The sequence below is a fragment of the Acomys russatus genome, chromosome 14 (genome assembly GCF_903995435.1).
Source record: "Acomys russatus chromosome 14, mAcoRus1.1, whole genome shotgun sequence".
Lineage (NCBI taxonomy): Eukaryota > Metazoa > Chordata > Mammalia > Rodentia > Muridae > Acomys > Acomys russatus.
Window position 1 is genome coordinate 61,894,425 of NC_067150.1, and position 18,575 is coordinate 61,912,999.

The 18,575-nt window shown below is 40.4% G+C and overlaps 1 protein-coding gene across 2 annotated transcripts in view; it reads left to right on the forward strand.

The window, feature by feature from the left end:
* Window positions 1-18,575, forward strand: part of Adam10 (ADAM metallopeptidase domain 10) — a 102,604-nt gene that overhangs the window by 25,599 nt on the left and 58,430 nt on the right. The window contains exons 1-4 of one of the 2 annotated variants that reach the window (XM_051156754.1): window positions 41-185; window positions 7,656-7,779; window positions 11,306-11,424; window positions 15,283-15,441. In XM_051156754.1, the coding sequence (XP_051012711.1) occupies window positions 173-185; window positions 7,656-7,779; window positions 11,306-11,424; window positions 15,283-15,441 (415 nt within the window). In that variant the 5' untranslated portion in view covers window positions 41-172. Of the gene's footprint in view, window positions 1-34; window positions 186-7,655; window positions 7,780-11,305; window positions 11,425-15,282; window positions 15,442-18,575 lie in introns of those variants that run through there. The other variant, XM_051156753.1, reaches the window with a different exon arrangement.

Below are 18,575 nucleotides of genomic sequence, written 5' to 3' on the forward strand. Positions count from 1 at the left end.
ATTCAGACTGTAACCTGTTTGCTTGTTTTTATAGGTCAGTATGGAAATCCTCTAAATAAATACATTAGACATTATGAAGGATTATCTTACAATGTGGATTCATTACACCAAAAACACCAGCGTGCCAAACGAGCAGTCTCACACGAAGACCAGTTTTTACGTCTAGATTTTCATGCCCATGGAAGGTGAGTAAATTCATCGCGGACAGAGTCTGAAGTCTTTTGTTCAGTCTGTTAAAGGAAGGGACATTTTCCCTAATGGAAAGCTTCCCATTTGAAAATCCGTCCTCCACTGGGATTTAGCATATACATTACAAAAAATGGATTGTTTTTTCATATATTTAAGTCACATGTAATTGTTTCTGAAGTGTAAATGTGAGGTATATGCTTGGATGCCTCCATAGGAGGCTAGGAGGTTGCAGAAAGTGAGAGGATTCAGAGACAGAGAGTACATACTTTAGTTACTGTCATACAAGTGGCTAAGCAGGGAGATGCTGGCAAGTACCCAGGCTCAAATTGACACATGGCACACACACATGCACGCACACACTCTGACCTGGCATATAAGCCACACAGAGGTAGGGACAGTGGCAGACACACACAGGCTGGTAAAAGAGAAGGCATTTGCCTTTTATATCACACAGAAGTGGCACTCTGCCAGGAATAGTTATATAACAGATGACGTCACTGTTTACTTTTGGGGTTCCTGGACATCTATATTACCATTTTGTGCCAACTCATAGCCCCTCGGATGCTGGGTGCCAGCTATGCTTCAGCTAACTCATACCCGGTATCCGTATCAGCAACGTCCTCTAAATATAAGCCAGCCCTGTTCCCCTCAGCGAGTCAGGTTTGATGCTAGGATGATAATGTCTTTTTAAGATGATCTTGTGCTTGTCTTTCCAATTTTTGTATGTTTTGTGTTTAACGTATTTTTTCTGGTACCAACAGACAAAGTAGCAGTTGTTTTCTATTGAAAAAGTCACTTAATCTGTTATTAACTCAATTTTATTAGTTCTGTAATAACAACCAGTAGACAGATGGATTACCTGCCGTACTGTGTGAAGGGCACAGAAGGAGAGCTAAGAGAGAAAGAGAAAAATGAGTTAATTATTAAATAACTGTTCTGTTTTCAGTATTTTACTTGCGTTACCTTAAAAGTGTTGTTATTGTTGTGTGTATGTGGGCATGTGCATGACATGATACACGTGCAGTGGTCAGGACACCGCTTTGTGGCACCATTTTTCTCCTTCTACCTTTGGGGGGGTCCAGGCAGGATTCCACAGAAATGGCCTTTATCTGCTAAGTCAGTCAAAGGCCCTTTATGTGCATTTTATTATTAGTCTTCTTAGCACTATTTAGTTTGATCTCCTCCCACCCCTCAGGGGTGAGTAAAAAAACCCTGACTAAAAGTGACGGAAGGGAGGAAAGGTTTATTTTAGCTTACAGCCCCAGGCCACAGCCCATCATCCTTACCTCCAGCCAAGGAACTCACTTCATAGCAAAGAAGTACAGCTGGAACCGTGGAGGCTGCTGCTTTGCCAGGTGGCTTGTAGGCTGGCTTACTCGCAGCTACCTTTCTTAGACAGTTCAGGAACACCTGCCTAGGGCTGCCACCACCCACAGTGGGATGGGTCCTCTTATGTCATTAGTAATCCAGACAGTTCCCCACAAACATACCCACAGCCAGTGTCATTTAGCCATTTCCTTAATTGAGGCTCTCCTCTGAGGTGTTGCTCTCAGTTGTGGCAAGCTGACAGATAAAAATAACCAACACACACTTAGACAAAGGTAACTATGTCTATAAGCCGAGGAAACATAGGCTCTGGAAAGTTAAATAACTACACAGATTTTAACCAGACTTGGATGACTAAAACCTGCATTTTTTTTTCTTTTGTGCCCTTGGTCAGCCCCTCTTTTTTAAAAAAATATATTTTATTAATTTATTCATATTACATCTAAATTGTTAGCCCATCCCTTGTATCTTCCCATTCCTTCCTCCCTCCCATTTTCCCCTTACTCCCCTCCCCTGTGACTGTGACTGTGACTGAGGGGGACCTCCTCCCCCTGTATATGCTCATAGGGTATCAAGTCTCTTCTTGGTAGCCTGCTGTCCTTCCTCTGAGTGCCGCCAGGCCTCCCCATCCAGGGGGCATGGTCAAATATGGGACACCAGAGTTTGTGTGAAAGTGAGCCTCTCTTTATTGCTTGCTGTAACTACATTTTGAACTTAGTGTCCTGGTGTACACTATATAGTGCCTGTCAATACTATATAATGATATAATATTAATATACCATTAACATGTATATGGCTACAATGTGGCTCTTCTTGAAACGCCATTGTACCCTCTTTTGCGGTGCAGGGTATAGCACCCAGAGCCTCGCACCTGCTGACAAACACTCTACTGAGCCCCTAAATGTTTCCATTTTCCTGCCAGTTTATAGCTTATGTGCTTTGAAACCTTCCATTCACAAGTTATAGCCAGATTTGTAAAGTTGCCTTTGACATTTTTTTGTAAAGTAGTCACAGCCTGTTAGGCTGATCTAGCATCAAGTGTCTTTTGAGCCAGAATGGTCTTCCGAGTATCTGAGGTTCGTGTACAGTTTGTTCTTTGTGACATTTATCTTTCATTCTGATCATCTTTTAATGTGCAGTTCAATTTCTGCCTTAGACCCCCTTCTTCATTCTTTTGAACTTTTAAATTCCTCACTGGTTCATTGACAATTGATTTGTGCTCTCTTCCTTTTTATGTATTTCTTGCCTATTTTTCTTTTCTTTTTAAAAAATATTTTATGTATATGGGTGTTTGGCCTGTTTGTATGTTTGTGCCTGGTACTAAAGGAGGCCAGAGCTGGGCATCAGATCCCCTGGGACAGGGCTTACAGGTGTTTGTGAACCACTGTGTGGGTGCTGGGAATTGATCTGGGCTCTCTTCAAGAGTAGCCGTTGTTCTTAATGACTGAGCTATCTCTTTAGCTATCTCTTTAGCTATACACACACACACACGTGTGTGTGTGTGTGTGTGTGTGTGTATGTTTTTCTTCATAGGCAAGCACTTTGTTATTTAGTATTGCTCAGTATATTACATATGTGATCTAGATGATGTGGAAAGATGCTAATAGACTAATCAAAAGATTAATTTGAACATCTTTCTTTACATTAAAAAATTTAAGTCAGCCGAGTGCAATGGTGCACGCCTTTAATCCCAGCACTCGGGAGGCAGAGGCAGGTGGGTCGCTGTGAGTTTGACGCCAGCCTGCCTGGTCTACAAAGTGAGTCCAGGACAGCCAAGGCTACACAGAGAAACCCTGTCTTGGAAAAACTAAAAAAAGGAAAAAAAAAAAAAAAAGAAAAAAAAAAAAAAACTAGGGCTAGCAGCTTACCACATTAAATAAATTTTTATGACTCTTAGTTTAGGAATTATTAAAATTACCCATTCTTTATTAGCACCATAAAATATTAATGTCATTATTCTTTCTAACTTTAGTAACCTCTCAGAATAAACTACTGCTGTGTTCCCAAAGATACTTACTATTGCATTCCCCACTAGCAGAAGATGAGATTTTAGTTAGCTGTGTTTGGTTTGGATGCCCCATTGTTGTATAGGTAGATTTTTATTAGGTAAGTTACGTATTTTATACTTGACAAACCTAGTTCTTTTATGTGTATGTGAATGAGAGAGAGGCATTGCATGAGAAATGATGCAGATGTGCAGCCATCCACAAAACAATTTGATTGTTGGTTAAAAGTGACCTCATTTAAGCCAAGGATGATATAAACATAAACCTGTAGAGCTAATAGGAACAGTAACGTGTGCAGAAGGAGAACTCGCTATGGTATTTAAGAGATGTGACACTGTGGAAACTGACCGTGGACAGGTTTCCTGTTGAGGTGATGCTTTGATGATGTCACCTCTCCCTTACTTTGAGGTAGGAAATACAAAGTGGTGAAGTTGTGTAAGAAATTATAGAGTTCTTACTAGATATGTTTCCTCTGTGTTGTGAGAAATAGTGACAGCAGGTGTGATGGTGACTGTAGTCCACCCCTAGTACTTGAGAGGCTCAGGCAAGAGGGTCTCGTGTCGAGAACAATGGCATCTACACAACAAGGCCCTGCCTCCAGAAGCAAGCTGAGATACAGTTACGTGTGCCGGAACACCTCCAGTAGGATATATATCTCTATGCAGATTTTTAATGTGTGATTAAAAAGTAACTTGCATTTGATTTTAAAATTGATGTCTTGTATATTTGCATTTGTGAGTGAGTACACTATAATGAAAACCTTGGGTTGCCCTTAACTGCAGTCACGTCTATAAAATTTGACTGTCATATACATTGTGGCTCCTTAACTGTTTTTTCAATCTTTTAAAAATACCAAGAAGAGTTGGTTTATCTTATTCACAAAGCAGGGCCCACTCCCTCAGAACTAAGGAAGTCTACTTAAGTCAATTATGGAACATGCTGAATACAGCAGAGTTAATTAGCTCAGACAAATAAGAATGTGCTTGCACAGCATTATGATTAGGCAGTTATGACTTTTGAGAAGTGTCCCAGCGTCTTTGTGTTCAAATATTAAATTCCTTTTTGTATTTCCTTTACAACTAAGCATGTGAATAAACTTTCAACTTTGCTTAATATTAAGGTTTTTTTTCCAGGCCAGGCCAGGTGACGCACTCCTTTAAAGTTCAGAGCTCAGGAGGCAGAGGTAGGTGGGTTTCCGTGAGTTTGAGGCCAGCCTGGTCTACATAGTGAGTTCTAGGACAACCAAGCTCTTTAGAGAGACCCTGCTCCCCCAACAAAACAAAATAAAACTCTGTGTGTGTGTGTGTCCGTGTCCGTGTCCGTGTCCGTGTCCCCGTCCCCGTCCCCGCCCCATGCACCTCTGGTTTTTCGAGACAGGGTTCTCTGTGTTACCCTGGCTGTCCTGGAGTCACTCTGTAGACCATGCTGTCTTCAAACTCACAGCAATCCACCTGCCTTTGCCTCCCGAATGCTGGTATTAAAGGCATGTGCCACCACATCTGGCTGAGTGTGGTTTTTTTTTTTTTTTTTTTTTTTTTTTTTTTTTTTTTTCTCTCTCCAAGATAAAGGGTTTTTTCCTTTCTTCTTTGAGGCAGGTTCTTACATGTTAGGCTAGTCTTGGTTGAACTTGCTATGTAGCCAAAGATGACCTCCAACTTCTGCTCCGGCTTCCTCCATCTCCCCATTGTTGGGATTACAGGAGTACACCACCATACCTGGTTTATGCAGTGTTGGGTCTTCAACCCAGGGCTATGGTAAGCAAACACTCTGCCAATTGAGTTATATACCCAGCCCACATATTGGTGTTTTTTTTGGGACAGGGTCTTAGTCTGCATCTTAGGGTGGCCTAGAACTGATGTTTATAGCCCATGCTGGCCTTGAGCTTGTGACAGTTCTTTTCCCTTAGCCTCCAGAGTGCAGGAATTACAGGCATGAGCTACTCTGTCTGGTTTCCAAGCACAAATTTAAGACTTCTATAAAAAAGTATTGCTCTTGAAATAGAGTTCAAATTTTGTGGAAAGTGTTGAGCCAGTACTACAGTTGTTGAACAGGTATTTTAAAAGAATATATCAAATAGGTACTAAGGTAAAATATACCAGAGATAGTTTGTTTAGAATAGCACATTTTCTGGATTTCTTTATTTATATCAGTTATGGTTTTTCCCTTATTTGATTACTTTGTTTTATAGTGTCCACATCTGTATGTCTTCCCTTGCCAACTTCAGGTGCAGAGCCTGCGTCTGACTTAGGTTTTTATATGGATAGTGGTCATACTGAGGGAAAGAAAGGAGAGGGAAGAAGGAAGGAAGAAATACAGAAGTATTCAGAATATACAGAAAGGGGAGATGTACCATATTATAAGACCCAGGGTTCTTGTAATAATTTCAGGTAACTTGTGTTTCTCAGTCCTTGTCTTTATGTAATAGTGTATTATGTACCAGGGACTTTTTCCTGTGTCCCTTTAAATACTAGCCAGGGACATGTTGCACCCTGTGATAACTATCATGCAGTCCTGCCGTAGCTAGCGTGTATCTGTGGCTTGACTACCGTGCATTTTAGGCTGTAATCTCCTGAGGAATTTAGTTGAAGTGGTTTGTAAAATGCAAGTTTAATCCTGTTTAAGTCTTGGTTGTGCAGTTTCGCATTCTGTGATGTAATGTCTCTATGGTTACTTTGGATATGTCTTGGGCTTTGTTTCTGTCACACCTCGAGTTGGGTAGCAGGCTGGCTTCGAACTCACAACGATCTGCCTGCCTCTGCCTCCCAGAGTGCTGCGATTACAGGTGTGCACCACTTGACTGACTTGTGGTAGCTTAATTTGTGTTAGCTTTTGTCTTCGTTTTTTAGTGTGTAAAACCCTAGAATTGTTGTGGATGATTCCCAGGGCGCACAAAGCTCATTCTATCTTCTACTTCTTCAAAACTCTTCTGATTATTATTTGTGTGTGTGTGATGCATATTGAACTTTGAAAAGGTGATTTGAAAGGTGTTGTTAAAAACTAAGATAGCTCACTAGTGAGATGGCTCAGGGAAGACATTTGCTGTCAAGCCTGGTGGCCTGAGCTCACTCTCTGGAACCCACATGGTGCAAGGAGAAAACAGACTCTCAAAAGTGTCTTCTGACCTCCCCCCAGCATGTGGTGTGGCATACCTATGCGCGTGCGCGCGCGCACACACACACACACACACACACACTACAGAGCATACCAGTGAGAGCAAACTTCATAATCAGCTCATAATGCTTGATGTTCACACTGGCAGCTCACCTTTTTATTTTTTTAAATTAGCATGTAAAACAGTGTTTTGCTAAATTTTTACATATACGCATCACATGTCACTCCCACAATAGTAATGGAAAGATAATGATAGGTGGAGCGACTACCTCGCACATCTGTGTAAGAAGAAAGAGGAAATGAACGTCTGAGAGACCAGGCGTGTCTCTTGAGGACGTTGTGGTTTTAGTGAGAAATGGCATCCGTAGCTTTATGCATGTGAATGCCTGGTCCCGGTTGGCGGTTCTGCGTGGGGTGGTTGTGGCCTTCTGCTTTCTTTAGAAGAGCTTTGCTGGTCTAGGTCATTTGCATTCCCATCAGTGTTAGAGCTGCCTTGTCAGTGTCTACAGCAAAACTTGCTGTTTTGATGGAGACCGCTCTCTGCAGATGATTTGGGAAGTTGATGGCGTTGTGGAAGAAGTGCCAAGCCTCATGTTCTGAGCACACTGAGTGCTAAGCACACGTTCTACCACACTGAACACCCAGCTCAACAACAAACACTATTTAGTCTTCAAATTCCGAACCTGATTCCTCCATTTATTTAAGTTTTCTTTGGTTTCTTAGAACATTTCCCCCTCCTAAGTAGCTCTCACTGTAGAGACGACATGGTCCATCTTTCGTTGAATTTACTCCTAAGTCCTTTTAAAAGTGCCATTGTACAGAGAGTGTAATGTCCATCCGGGTCATAGCATTTGTGGTGTTGATCTGGGAGTGCAGCAAAAATATGTGATGTTGAGAAAGGCAAGATTTCTGTTCAGAAGTGCCCAGTGCCACACTGCGGAAAAGGCAGGCTTAACATTGGACCATAGCTCAATAGTCTGTTTGGGCAGAAGACAGGTCATGCTGCCGGATTCTCTTACACAGATGCCAACGAGAACAGAGGCATCACCTGGGGAGAGGACACTCTGAGGGAGGATTTGGAGGATCCTAAAAACTATATCCCTGGAACAAAAAAGATCTCCACCAGGATTAAGAAGAAGGGAGAAAGGTTAGAACTAATAGCTTATCTTTAAAAGGCTGTTAACGAGTAATTTCACTGCCTTATTTATTACAAAGCAAATGTCTCATGGCTTTTAATGTGTACCATAATTTAATGCGTGCACCAAAATTCAGATCACTGTTTTTATACTTAGATTTATAACTGGGCACATGAGTATGTTTAAAACTGGCAAAATTCTATCACTGTCTCAGAAACAATTAGACTCACCTGTGTTTCAGCTTCTGCTCACTGGCCTGCTACAGGAAGCAGCTGTCTGTTCTTGACAACACTGATTCAATTAGAATTCCGTATGTCAGGGATGTTGCCCTTTACTTACTGTGGTGGTTTATGTGTTATATCAAATAAAGAGTACTTAACACTTTAGAAATACTATTGTAGTTGAGAACGGTGACACACGTCTTGACTTCCCCAGCATTTGGGAGGCAGAGACAGGTGGATCGCTTGCTTTCAAGGCCAGCCACGGTTATCTAGTGAGACCCTGTCTAATAAAACAAAACCCCCATTTAAAAAAGATCTCCTGCTCTCTCTCACACACAGAAGGATTGTTTCTTAAATTTTATATTTCATGTTTTGCTGCTAGATATATAACAGGCGGGTGAGGTTTGCTTTGGTCTTTGTATGCTAGTCCTGTGTTAAATTCACTACTTCTATTAGTGTCCAGTAGGTTTTTTAGGGTTTTTCTATATAGATGATTTTATGTCATGTACAAATAAAGGCACGCTTATTTCTTTGTTTTAAAGAGTTACTGTGCTAACTGGGACTTTCATTCAGTGTTGAAAGAACTGGCAAGTGCAAATATACGTTAGGAAAGAAATGATTGGGCTTTAATACTAAAATATGTTCAGAGATATTTTGTTAGGTTAAGGAAGTTCTGACTCTTGTTTGCTAAAATTTTTTTCCAGTGGGTGCTGAAATTTTCAAGTTGCTTTTTTTCCCCAAGTCATATGATTGTGTGGTTTTTATCCCCTTTAAATACAGTGAGTTACATCAGTTTAAAAATGTAAACCTACCTACCTTATTCCTGAATAAACTAAATTGGTCGTGAAATATTAGTTTTATTTAGGTGTGTTTCTGGTTGCTATGGCCAAATCTGCTCAGAAACAGCTTAAGGGAGGAAGGCATCCCCGGGCCCGTGGTTTGAGGGTACACTCCATCATACAGGGAAGACACAGCAGCAGGAGCAGCTCCTGACCAGGCAGGCCAGGCTCATGCCCCTACCGACCAGGAAGCTGAGAGCTGGCCAGAACCAGGGCTGGATTACAAACCTTAAGGCCTGCCCCTTAATGACCTCCCAGAACAGTAGCGCACCAGAGAAGCTGGGGGTGCGGGGAGGCACACTTCTCAGTCAGATCACGTGAACATATTTTATATCGCCATTTCTTTCTTGTCCTTTCTCTTGCAGCATGTTTTCTCCTAGTTATGATAATGTTCTCGCCCCAATTCAGTGGTTCTCAACCTGTGGGTCTTCTAGTTCCAGCATCTCTTTCTCCCTCCCTTTCTTATTTCCTTCTTTGTTTGTTTTGCTCTTTGTTTCTCTTTCTTCCCTTCTCCTTCTCCTTCCCTTTTTCTTTTTTCTTTTTTCTTTTTTCATTTGTTCTCCCCACTACCACTCTTTCTCTTTTTCTGATATGGTCTCATTGTGTAGCACGGGCTGGCTAGGAACTTTATGTGTAGACCAGGCTAGCCTTGATATCACAGTGATCCTCCTGATTTGCCTTCCGTGCTGCGATTAAAGATGTGTGCCACCACACCCAGCTATCATCACTTGTAGTCTGGTCTGCCCTCCCAGTCTGCTTTGCTGCTTGGGATCGGACCAAAGGCTTTAGACATGCTGGACAGTAGTGCTCTGCCACTGTTGAGGTACTGGGCCTTGACTGCACTTGTCTTCTTATTTACGTGTAGGGGCAGGGACACAGGTGTGATGGCATTTCTCTATATAGCTCAAGCCTGGATCTTGTGATATAGCCACCAAGTCAGGTGCCTTGTGTTATTATTTCTTCTCTTTTCACCACACCTACCCCCACCTCTACTTCCTCTTCCTCCTCCTCTTTTTATCCCTATTCTTCTTATCTTATTTTGTGTTTATGGGTGTTTTGTCTGCATACCATGTTCATGCAGTGCCTTCAGAAGCCAGAAAAGGAGGATCCCTTGGGACTGGAGTTACAGATGATGGTGAGCTGCTCTGTGGGTGCTGGGGATTGAACCTAGATCACCTGGAAGAACAATCAGTGCTCTTAACCATTAAGCCATTACTGCAGCCCCATTGTGTTATTTAAATTGTTTGTTTGTTTCTTTTTGTTGTTGTTTGTTTTTTACCTTTTTGTAGCACTGAGGATAAAATGTAAGGCCTTGTGGGGCCTCTTTGGCCAATGACTCAACAAGATGCAACCTATTCCTGGTACTTGGAGGTTTTACTAGTGGCATAAGATGTCTAGTTGGGGCATTGTCTCCTTTATTATAAAGGATATGACTTGGGAACAGTCAGACAGCACAGGACAGATAGGAGCACTACCCTTCCATACCCTTTCTTGATGTGCTAACCACCGGTGAACACTCACCAATTTCACTGTCTATGATAATGAAACGTGGGGCCCCACGTGGGGCCCCAGGTGACTGAGGGATGGCATTCTAGCCCAGAGATCAGGGGTTGCAGAGTGGATATTAAACTCTATAAAAATGTTCAACAGCCCCTGTTCAACCCATCCTGAAGCTGTGTGGGGGTCGCTTGTTCAGTCACCTCTTTATAGATTTTTCTGTGCTTGGAAATGCACCATTGGATAGGCATGGGGACACTCCTGTCATCCAGGAGATCCTAGAGTTTTAAGGGCTTTGTCACAGGAAATGGAGACATAGGCCAGAGTGTTGTAGTCTGTTGTAGTGGAGGTCACTTCATTACATACAAGCATGCATAAGGATTCTAGAGGAATTGTACTAGAAACCACTGCCACTGATTCTTTGATCAGTTTTCCTAAGCTGATACTGTTACGATTACTCATGTCACAGATGAGTATAGTGGCTTTGGTGCAAATTTGTAATGTGTTTAAAGAAGGTTCTTTTCTGTTCTACTATTCAAAACATGCTTGAGAGGATAAACTGTAACAGCACATCTTTGTTATATTTGTCGTAAAGAACGTGGAGTAGGGCATCTATTGTGTGTAGACTTCTGTAGCATTGTGGAAAGATGATATGCTTGTTAAGAGTTTAGTAATGATAGTTCAGTTGTCGCCACGGATCCACATTCCTGCAGGCCAAGCATGACGCAGGCTTTACATTATAATCTCTAATTCTTAAAACAATTCCACAAGATGGGCAGAATTTATAATTTAATTTAGTTTTGTTTTGAGACATGGTCTTTTTTTTTTTATAATCCCACCTGGCTTGGAGCTCACTATATTCCCCAAATAAACAAATTGTGTGACACAATACTTTGTTTTATACTTTTTTTTTTTTCATAGTAAAAGAAACTATTTAAGATTTGGATCCTTTTAATTTCTTTTCCCATCCCATTTTGCAGACAATTCAACCTACGAATGAAGAGGGACACTTCCCTTTTTAGTGATGAATTTAAAGTAGAAACATCAAATAAAGTACTTGATTATGATACCTCTCATATTTACACTGGACATATTTATGGTAAGTTGGACTTTTATTTGACATTTTCTTTGATTTTTTTTTCTACACAAGGGAGTATATATTTTAAATATAGGCAGATATTTCAGAAAAGGTTGTGTAACTCTTGAGAGGGAAGAAAGTGGCAGAGAAAGAATGTCTTGTCATTTGAGCGTCCAGAGTGTCAAGGATTCTAAAAGACCCTCAGATCTGTCAGAAGCCTGCCAGGCTTGGCCAGGGGCCTTTCCCCTCCATAAAGGCTGCAGAAAGCATTCTATTTGCTTTCTGGTCCCTGGTTCTACTTGGGTTTGTCCCCAGCGATGAATTCTGGACAGAAGTCATACGCCTATGGAAAGGGGAGAAGAGATCGGCACCTGATCGCAGGTGGGTGTCACTGCAGTGCTTCATCACAAGGCAGTTTAGGGGATTCTGTCTCTTGAGATGCCCACGTCCATACTTGGGTTTCTACTAAGTACTTCTATCCCTAGTGCTCACTGCTCAAATAAAACCCTATTAAAACTTTTTTTTTTTTTTTTTAAAGACGGGGTTTCTCTGTGTAACGGTCCTGGCTGTCCTGGACTGGCTTTTGTAGACCAGGCTGGCCTCAAACTCACAGCGATCCACCTGCTTCTGCCTCCTGAGTGCTGGGATTAAAGGCGTGCGCCATCATGCCCGGCTTAAAACTTCTCTTGATGAGTTTCCAGCTTGGTTAAAACAAAACCAAACAAAACCCAAGATGGCCCTAGCTGTTGAGGTGCATTCTTCCTGCCTCGGAAGAGTTGAGAGCTCTACTTAGACTCACCTGTCTCGCTCTTCTCTGTGTCTGATATTCCTACGCCCAAGGCATGTAGGGGATTTTGTGGGGTTTTTTTTTCTTTAAGAATTTAATTCATTAACTTAATTTTTTTTTTTCTGTTTTCAAAACAAAACCTTCAGGAGAGAGAGCAAGTCATGTAAGGAAGTAGTCTTTGAAAATGAAGTCCTCTGTGGACCCGCTTTACGTGATCTCTAATAGTGAATTATACATTCTGATACTTGTGAAATCTATAACATGCTGACTCTCTGTGCTTCCAAGTGTTAAGAGTTACCTGTTGTTTTAGTCTCTTGTTTTTGAGACGATATCTTGCTATGCAGTCTAGGCTGGCCTGAAACCAGCAGTCCTTGTGATGCATGTGCCACTACATTCACCGTTTTCAAAAAATTTCAGATGATTTTTTATAACTTTCTGATTTTCAAAGGAAGAAATTGTGGTAATTTCTGAGTATATGTGTATAAGATACACACAAGATATGTATGCGTATGCATATAAAATAGACCTAAAAGGAAACTGACAGAATAGGTCATCTTAGCCCAGAAAAATACAACAAAGTCACCTAAGAAAAATGTCCCAGGCCCTGTCTTCCTAAAATTTATGTGTTTTTCTTGACACTGGTAAAAAGTTGCTGAGAGGCACAGGCACATAATTAACCCAACAAGAAGTTCATCTGACAGGAAAGTGGGACAAACAGACAGGGAAGTCATAAAGAAGCTAAAGTAATTCAGTCTTCTACACTGTTATAACTTTGTTAATAGTTACTAAAGACAGTCCTCAATTATTAAATCAAAGTGGTCAACATTTTCCTTCATAAATGAGCTTTTTTTCGTTCAAAGTTATAACATTTTGAAAAATTAAATGCTTAAAGAAAAGCTTTTAGTTTTTAAAATTAACTAGATAAATGAGGCAATTTTATACTGAACTTATCTGTACTTACCTGTAAACTAACCCAAGTTACTAAATTTTAGGATTTTTTTTTTTTCTTTCTTTTTTTCAGTCTTCTAATTGTAATCAAAGGATAGTATTTTTCTGGCAATATATAGTGTTCTCTTTCTTCATCACTTATATTGCTGGGTAAATTATTCCCTTTTTGGTAGGTGATGGTCATAAAAAGTAAAAGTGTAAATGAGTTTGTAAATAAAGTTTATGTTATTTAAAGTATGTCATAGATTTGTTGGCACAGAACCTGTAATTCTGGTATTCAGGAGGCATAGGCAGGAGCAGCATGAGTTCAAGGCCAGCTAGGTCTACTTAGTAAGACAGGAAAAAGAGCAAATCTTATTTTCATTTCGTGATTTATTGAAAATCACCTAATGGTAATCTATAACTTAGAAATTGTGAGAGACTGGGTATGAGGGTGTTTCACACAGCACGCACCAGGACCAATGGCTGGACCCCTTCCTCCCCACAGAATTACAGAATATTCAGAGTTGCGTCCAACCTTGGCTTCCCCTGTCCTCTCCTTCCTTCCTTTTTTCTTCTTTCCTTCCATTTTCTCCATTCTCCACCGCCTTTCCCTTCCTTCCTTTCTCCTCTCTTCCCTTTCCCTTCCTTCCTTTTCTCTTCCCTTTCCCCTTCTTTCCTTTTCTCTCCATGCCCCTCCTTGTAATGCTTGTGATTGAGCCCACGAAAATTTGTTTCAGTGAGAGGTGACTTTTTAAAAAGTAAAATGTTGGGTTTTGTTGTTGAAGACAAAAGCCTTGTTAATAGTGTTCAGGTTGATGTCAAGTCCTCTAATCCCAGTCTCATCCCCAGCTTTGATAAATTTAACTTTAAATACCCTCCACTCCTCTTAAAGACATGTACCTTTAGTCTCTGCTACTTGGGAGGTTGAAGTGGGTTTGAGGCTAGCCTGAGCAACAAAGCTAAGATGGTATCGCTGAACAAAACCAAAATGGCTGGTAGGACTGTGGACATGGCTCAGGGGTAGCATTCTCGCCTGGCACGTGGGAGATCATGAGTTCAAGACCGCCAGAGCAAACAGAGCGAAGCAAAGCAAAACTCTGTGCCTCTATGTCATTTAATTTTGGTGCTTAGATTTTTGAGACTATATTTAAATAGAGCTAAAAACACTCCTTTTTTTTGTTGTTATTTCTCTCTTTTGTTTGGATTTTGTTGTTGTTTGTTTGATTTGGGACAGGGTTTCTCTGTGTAGCCTTGGCTGTCCTGGACTCACTTTGTAGACCAGGCTGGCCTGCCACTGCCTCCCCAAGTGCTGGGATTACAGGCCACTTTGCCCTGCTCACCTGTTGTTTCTCTCATTTAGAGAATAGTGAGATAGTATTACAACTCTGTCCAGTATCTTTTTAAAAAAAATTAATTAAAAAAAAATGACGTTTTCAGATTGGCTTAGTTCTCAGTATGCAGTTAATTTTCATCGCGAGTTTGCAGGTGCGTCTCCCTCAGGTTCCTGAGCACTGGGACCACACGCTTGAGATACTACATTTAGCTGCTTTGTCTAGCATTTTAAGCAAGATTGTAGAAATGCTTTTTAAAATAACTGAATTGTTTGGCCCTTTTCTATTTAAAAATGCATTTATAAGATCTATAGGTTGCAAGGAAGCAAAACAAAACAAAACCAAAAACCAACCAACCAACCAACTAACCAACCAACCAAACAAACAACCAACCAAAAAGCCCTGTAGAGTATCAAGTTAGAAAGAAGCTTTTAACTTACGGTAAATTAGGAAAAGTTTCAAGACGTACTTTGAGTATCTTTATTCTGGACATACATAGTTTATTAGAGGATCTGTTTGCTTTTTAAAAGTTTAAGTTGATGTAATAATTATTAAATGACTGCTGTCTACATGTCAGGCATTGTGCATATGATTGTCAGTATTGCACACGTTCCATTTTTATTGTTGTATAAGTAATTGTACATCTGACTGAACTAAATACTGATTGCTACTTATATCTCAAATTAACTTGATATATTTTTATGTGAAAATTAATTTCCTACTACATTTGTACTCAGGATATTTGTAAAAAAAATGTAAGAATGGTTTAAAAAAAAAAAAAGAGAAAACGTGCAAATTAAAATTTCAAGAATTTGTTGCTTTTATTAATAGGTGAAGAAGGAAGCTTTAGTCATGGGTCTGTCATTGATGGACGGTTTGAAGGTTTCATCCAGACTCGTGGTGGCACATTCTATGTTGAGCCAGCGGAGAGATATATTAAAGACCGGATCCTGCCGTTTCACTCTGTCATTTATCATGAAGATGACATTAGTAAGTACTCGGGCTTTGTATCGGGCCGTCTTTGCCAAGGCTTCGGAATCCTCCTGACGGTGGAGACAAACGTTGCCTGGGCTGTGTGCTTTCCTAAGCTTATTCAGGCTAATCAGCCAGAGTGTGATAAGCAAAGTCTCCATTTAGTAAATAATGGGTCTGTATGGTATGACAGTTGTCAACACAGGCCAATCATTCTCTGTTGGTATAAAATAACTGATTCTGTTTGAATTGTGAGTCAGCCAAATCCACTTGAACTGGAAATCTACGTTCTGGTTTTAGCCAGTCTGCTTAATTACAACAGCTTATGTCTGTGCCTTGTTGAAGGCACAACAGTGTTCTATTTTTTTATACCCATTTCTGAATGAATATTTGAGAAATATTACAGGATTTTTCTAATGTCTAAATCCACTGAGTGCTTCTTTTTTAGAATCTTGAAATAATGGCTTGACAGTAGCTTGGTAAGACTCTAGGCTTACCATGGATTTGTTAGGATAATTTTCTTTCTGTGTTTAAGGACAGGAAATTCATTTAGACTTTACATTCTAATCCTGTCATTGTCTATGTTTCTGTGGTTATTCAGTCGTGAGAATATGCCATTAAAATAACATAGAAACACATTCTTGTAATTTCTATGCATCTTGAATACTTTTTATTTTTTAATGTAGCTAAGCTAGTTTGTCTAGTTTTGTCTGTTTTCCTGACTTGGCAGCTTCCTCCTGGTTTCATTTTCTTTTCTGCAGATAGGAATTTATTATCCATATTCCATTCTTATGCTTAGTAATATACTGGCAAACGTGAACTATTTTCCTTTTTTGCTCCATTAGCTCTGACTGTTTCTGTACTTCCAGTGGCCCAACTACTTGTTGGTTCTGATGGTGAACCTCTGTGGGAGGACGTACGACTGTGTTGGCTGCTGTCTCCTGGGTTTTACTAGTGTTGCTTGATACCTTTCCCATGTCACCTCCTGACATTTCAAGGCTTTATTATTTTTCTTTTGGCTTTTAAGCTATAGTCATCCTCCATAAGTAGGAATGTAGATTCCTTTGCTTTCCTTTCTACTGACAGAATTTTTCTTCATTGGGTTTGTATTTTTCCTTGGACATTTCATATTAGTTTAGTTATTTCTTGCAGTTTTTATTTCTACTGTCAAAATGTGCTTCTCTACAAATACAGGTTCTGTGGTTTTTGCTTGATATTCAAGTAATACCTATTTGTGAAGTAGATCTTAATAAATTTCTAATAAAGTGTTGAAATATATTTCCTAGCATGTGTCTTCGGCTCAGACTAGGCCTTCCTGGACAAGGACGTTGAGCAGAGTGGTGGACAGGCTACTTTCCCCTGACACCGACTGCGGTGGCGTGAGCTGTGCTCTTGCTGTCAGCTCCCGGCGGTTTGTGCTGCGTATAAGCATCCAAACATCTCTCTTCTGTCTTCTTCTTCTGTGGATCTCTGCGGTGTACATATATTTCCTTTGTTTTTGCATTTACATTTCCCCCTTGCTACATACATCTCATCATGACTTCCAAATTCTTTGTTTATGTCAACATTTCATATTAGACATCAGAAGTATTAATTTAATCAGTATTAAAACCCAAAAGGTAGTTATGCTTAAGGTGATTTTGCATATAGTTTCTCTGTTAAGTGGAAATGTAGTGGTGTCAAGATGGGCATATACTAAGCAACAGCTTATAAAAATTTTTCATCACTTTTTGTTAGCCTAAAATGAATAGGTTTGTTTTAACATTTTCATACAATGTATCTTAAACTTTGTTCATATGAAAAACAAAGTTGACGGGCCGTAAGAGATGGTTCAGTTCATAAAAGTGATTGTAGCACAAGTCTGAAGGCTATCCCATTACCCACATAAAATAGCAGCATTTGGTTTTTTTGTTTTTGTTTTTGTGTTTTTGGTTTTCCAGACAGGGTTTCTCTGTGTAGCCTTGACTGTCCTGGACTCACTTTGTAGACCAGGCTGGCCTCGAACTCACAGTGGTCCACCTGTCTCTGCCTCCTGAGTGCTGGGATTAAAGGCATGTGCCACCACGGCATTGTCTTTTTAAAGATTTATTTATTAATCACATACACAGTGTTTGGCCTGCAGGTACACCTGCACACCAGAAGAGGCCACCAGATCTCATTATAGATGGTTGTGAGCCACCATATGGTTGCTGGAAATTGAACTCAGGACATTTGGAAGAGCAGCCAGTGCTCTTAACCTCTGAGGCATCTCTCCAGCCCCAAATAGCAGCATTGGGGGGAAGAGATGGAACCCCCAGAGCAAGCTAGCTAACAAGACTATCCAGAACTATTGAGCCCAAGTTTACCAAGAGATTTTGCTGTAGAGGTAAAGTGGAGCGTGATCAAGAAGATGCCAGGATCCGGTTTTGGCTTTGGCGAGCACCTGCACATATGCACTGCCCACCACATGTAGTATGAAAACTGTGCCGTACAAGCAAACAAAAACAAGGAGGTGGACTTGTCTTGCAAACTGTAGTTTACCTACTCCAATTCTAGGGGATTGACAAGTAAATTTACTTTTAATTGACCATTTAAATTCTGTTTGGGCGTTGGCGGCCCTAAAAGAAACAGCATTAGTAAGAAGGGTAGGTGTTTAATGTTGCCTGGCACTAGGTAAAATTCTTTATGCTAATCACTTCATCCTCAGTGGCTCTGTGAGCTTTAGGCAAACATATTGCTCCTACTTTATAGGGAAGGGAAGTAAGACTTAGAATCTAATGTGACTTTTGGACGCTGTCTTCCACGTGCCCACGGGAGGAAACTGTCAGTCCTTATTATCCTCTTCTGTTAAGATATCTGTTTTTTTTTTTTTTTTCCCTGAAATTTGTATGCCTTCCCAAAATTGCACATTTGCATCTATTGCTTTGTTAGACCAAGTTCTATCCATGGATTTTTTTCAACTAATGAAAGGAAAGGGTATGCACTTTAATGCATGTTATTATTTTTAACCTAACTAGCTTAGTGCCAGTAATTAATTTTTACAACTCATGTGTTATATGATTGTTTGTGTACTGTGGGTATGTACACATGAACTTACATAAAGATTCTGATAGTTTAGCAGGGCATGGTGGCTCATGTGTTTAGTGTAGCACGCAGGGCAGGAAGGTTGTGAG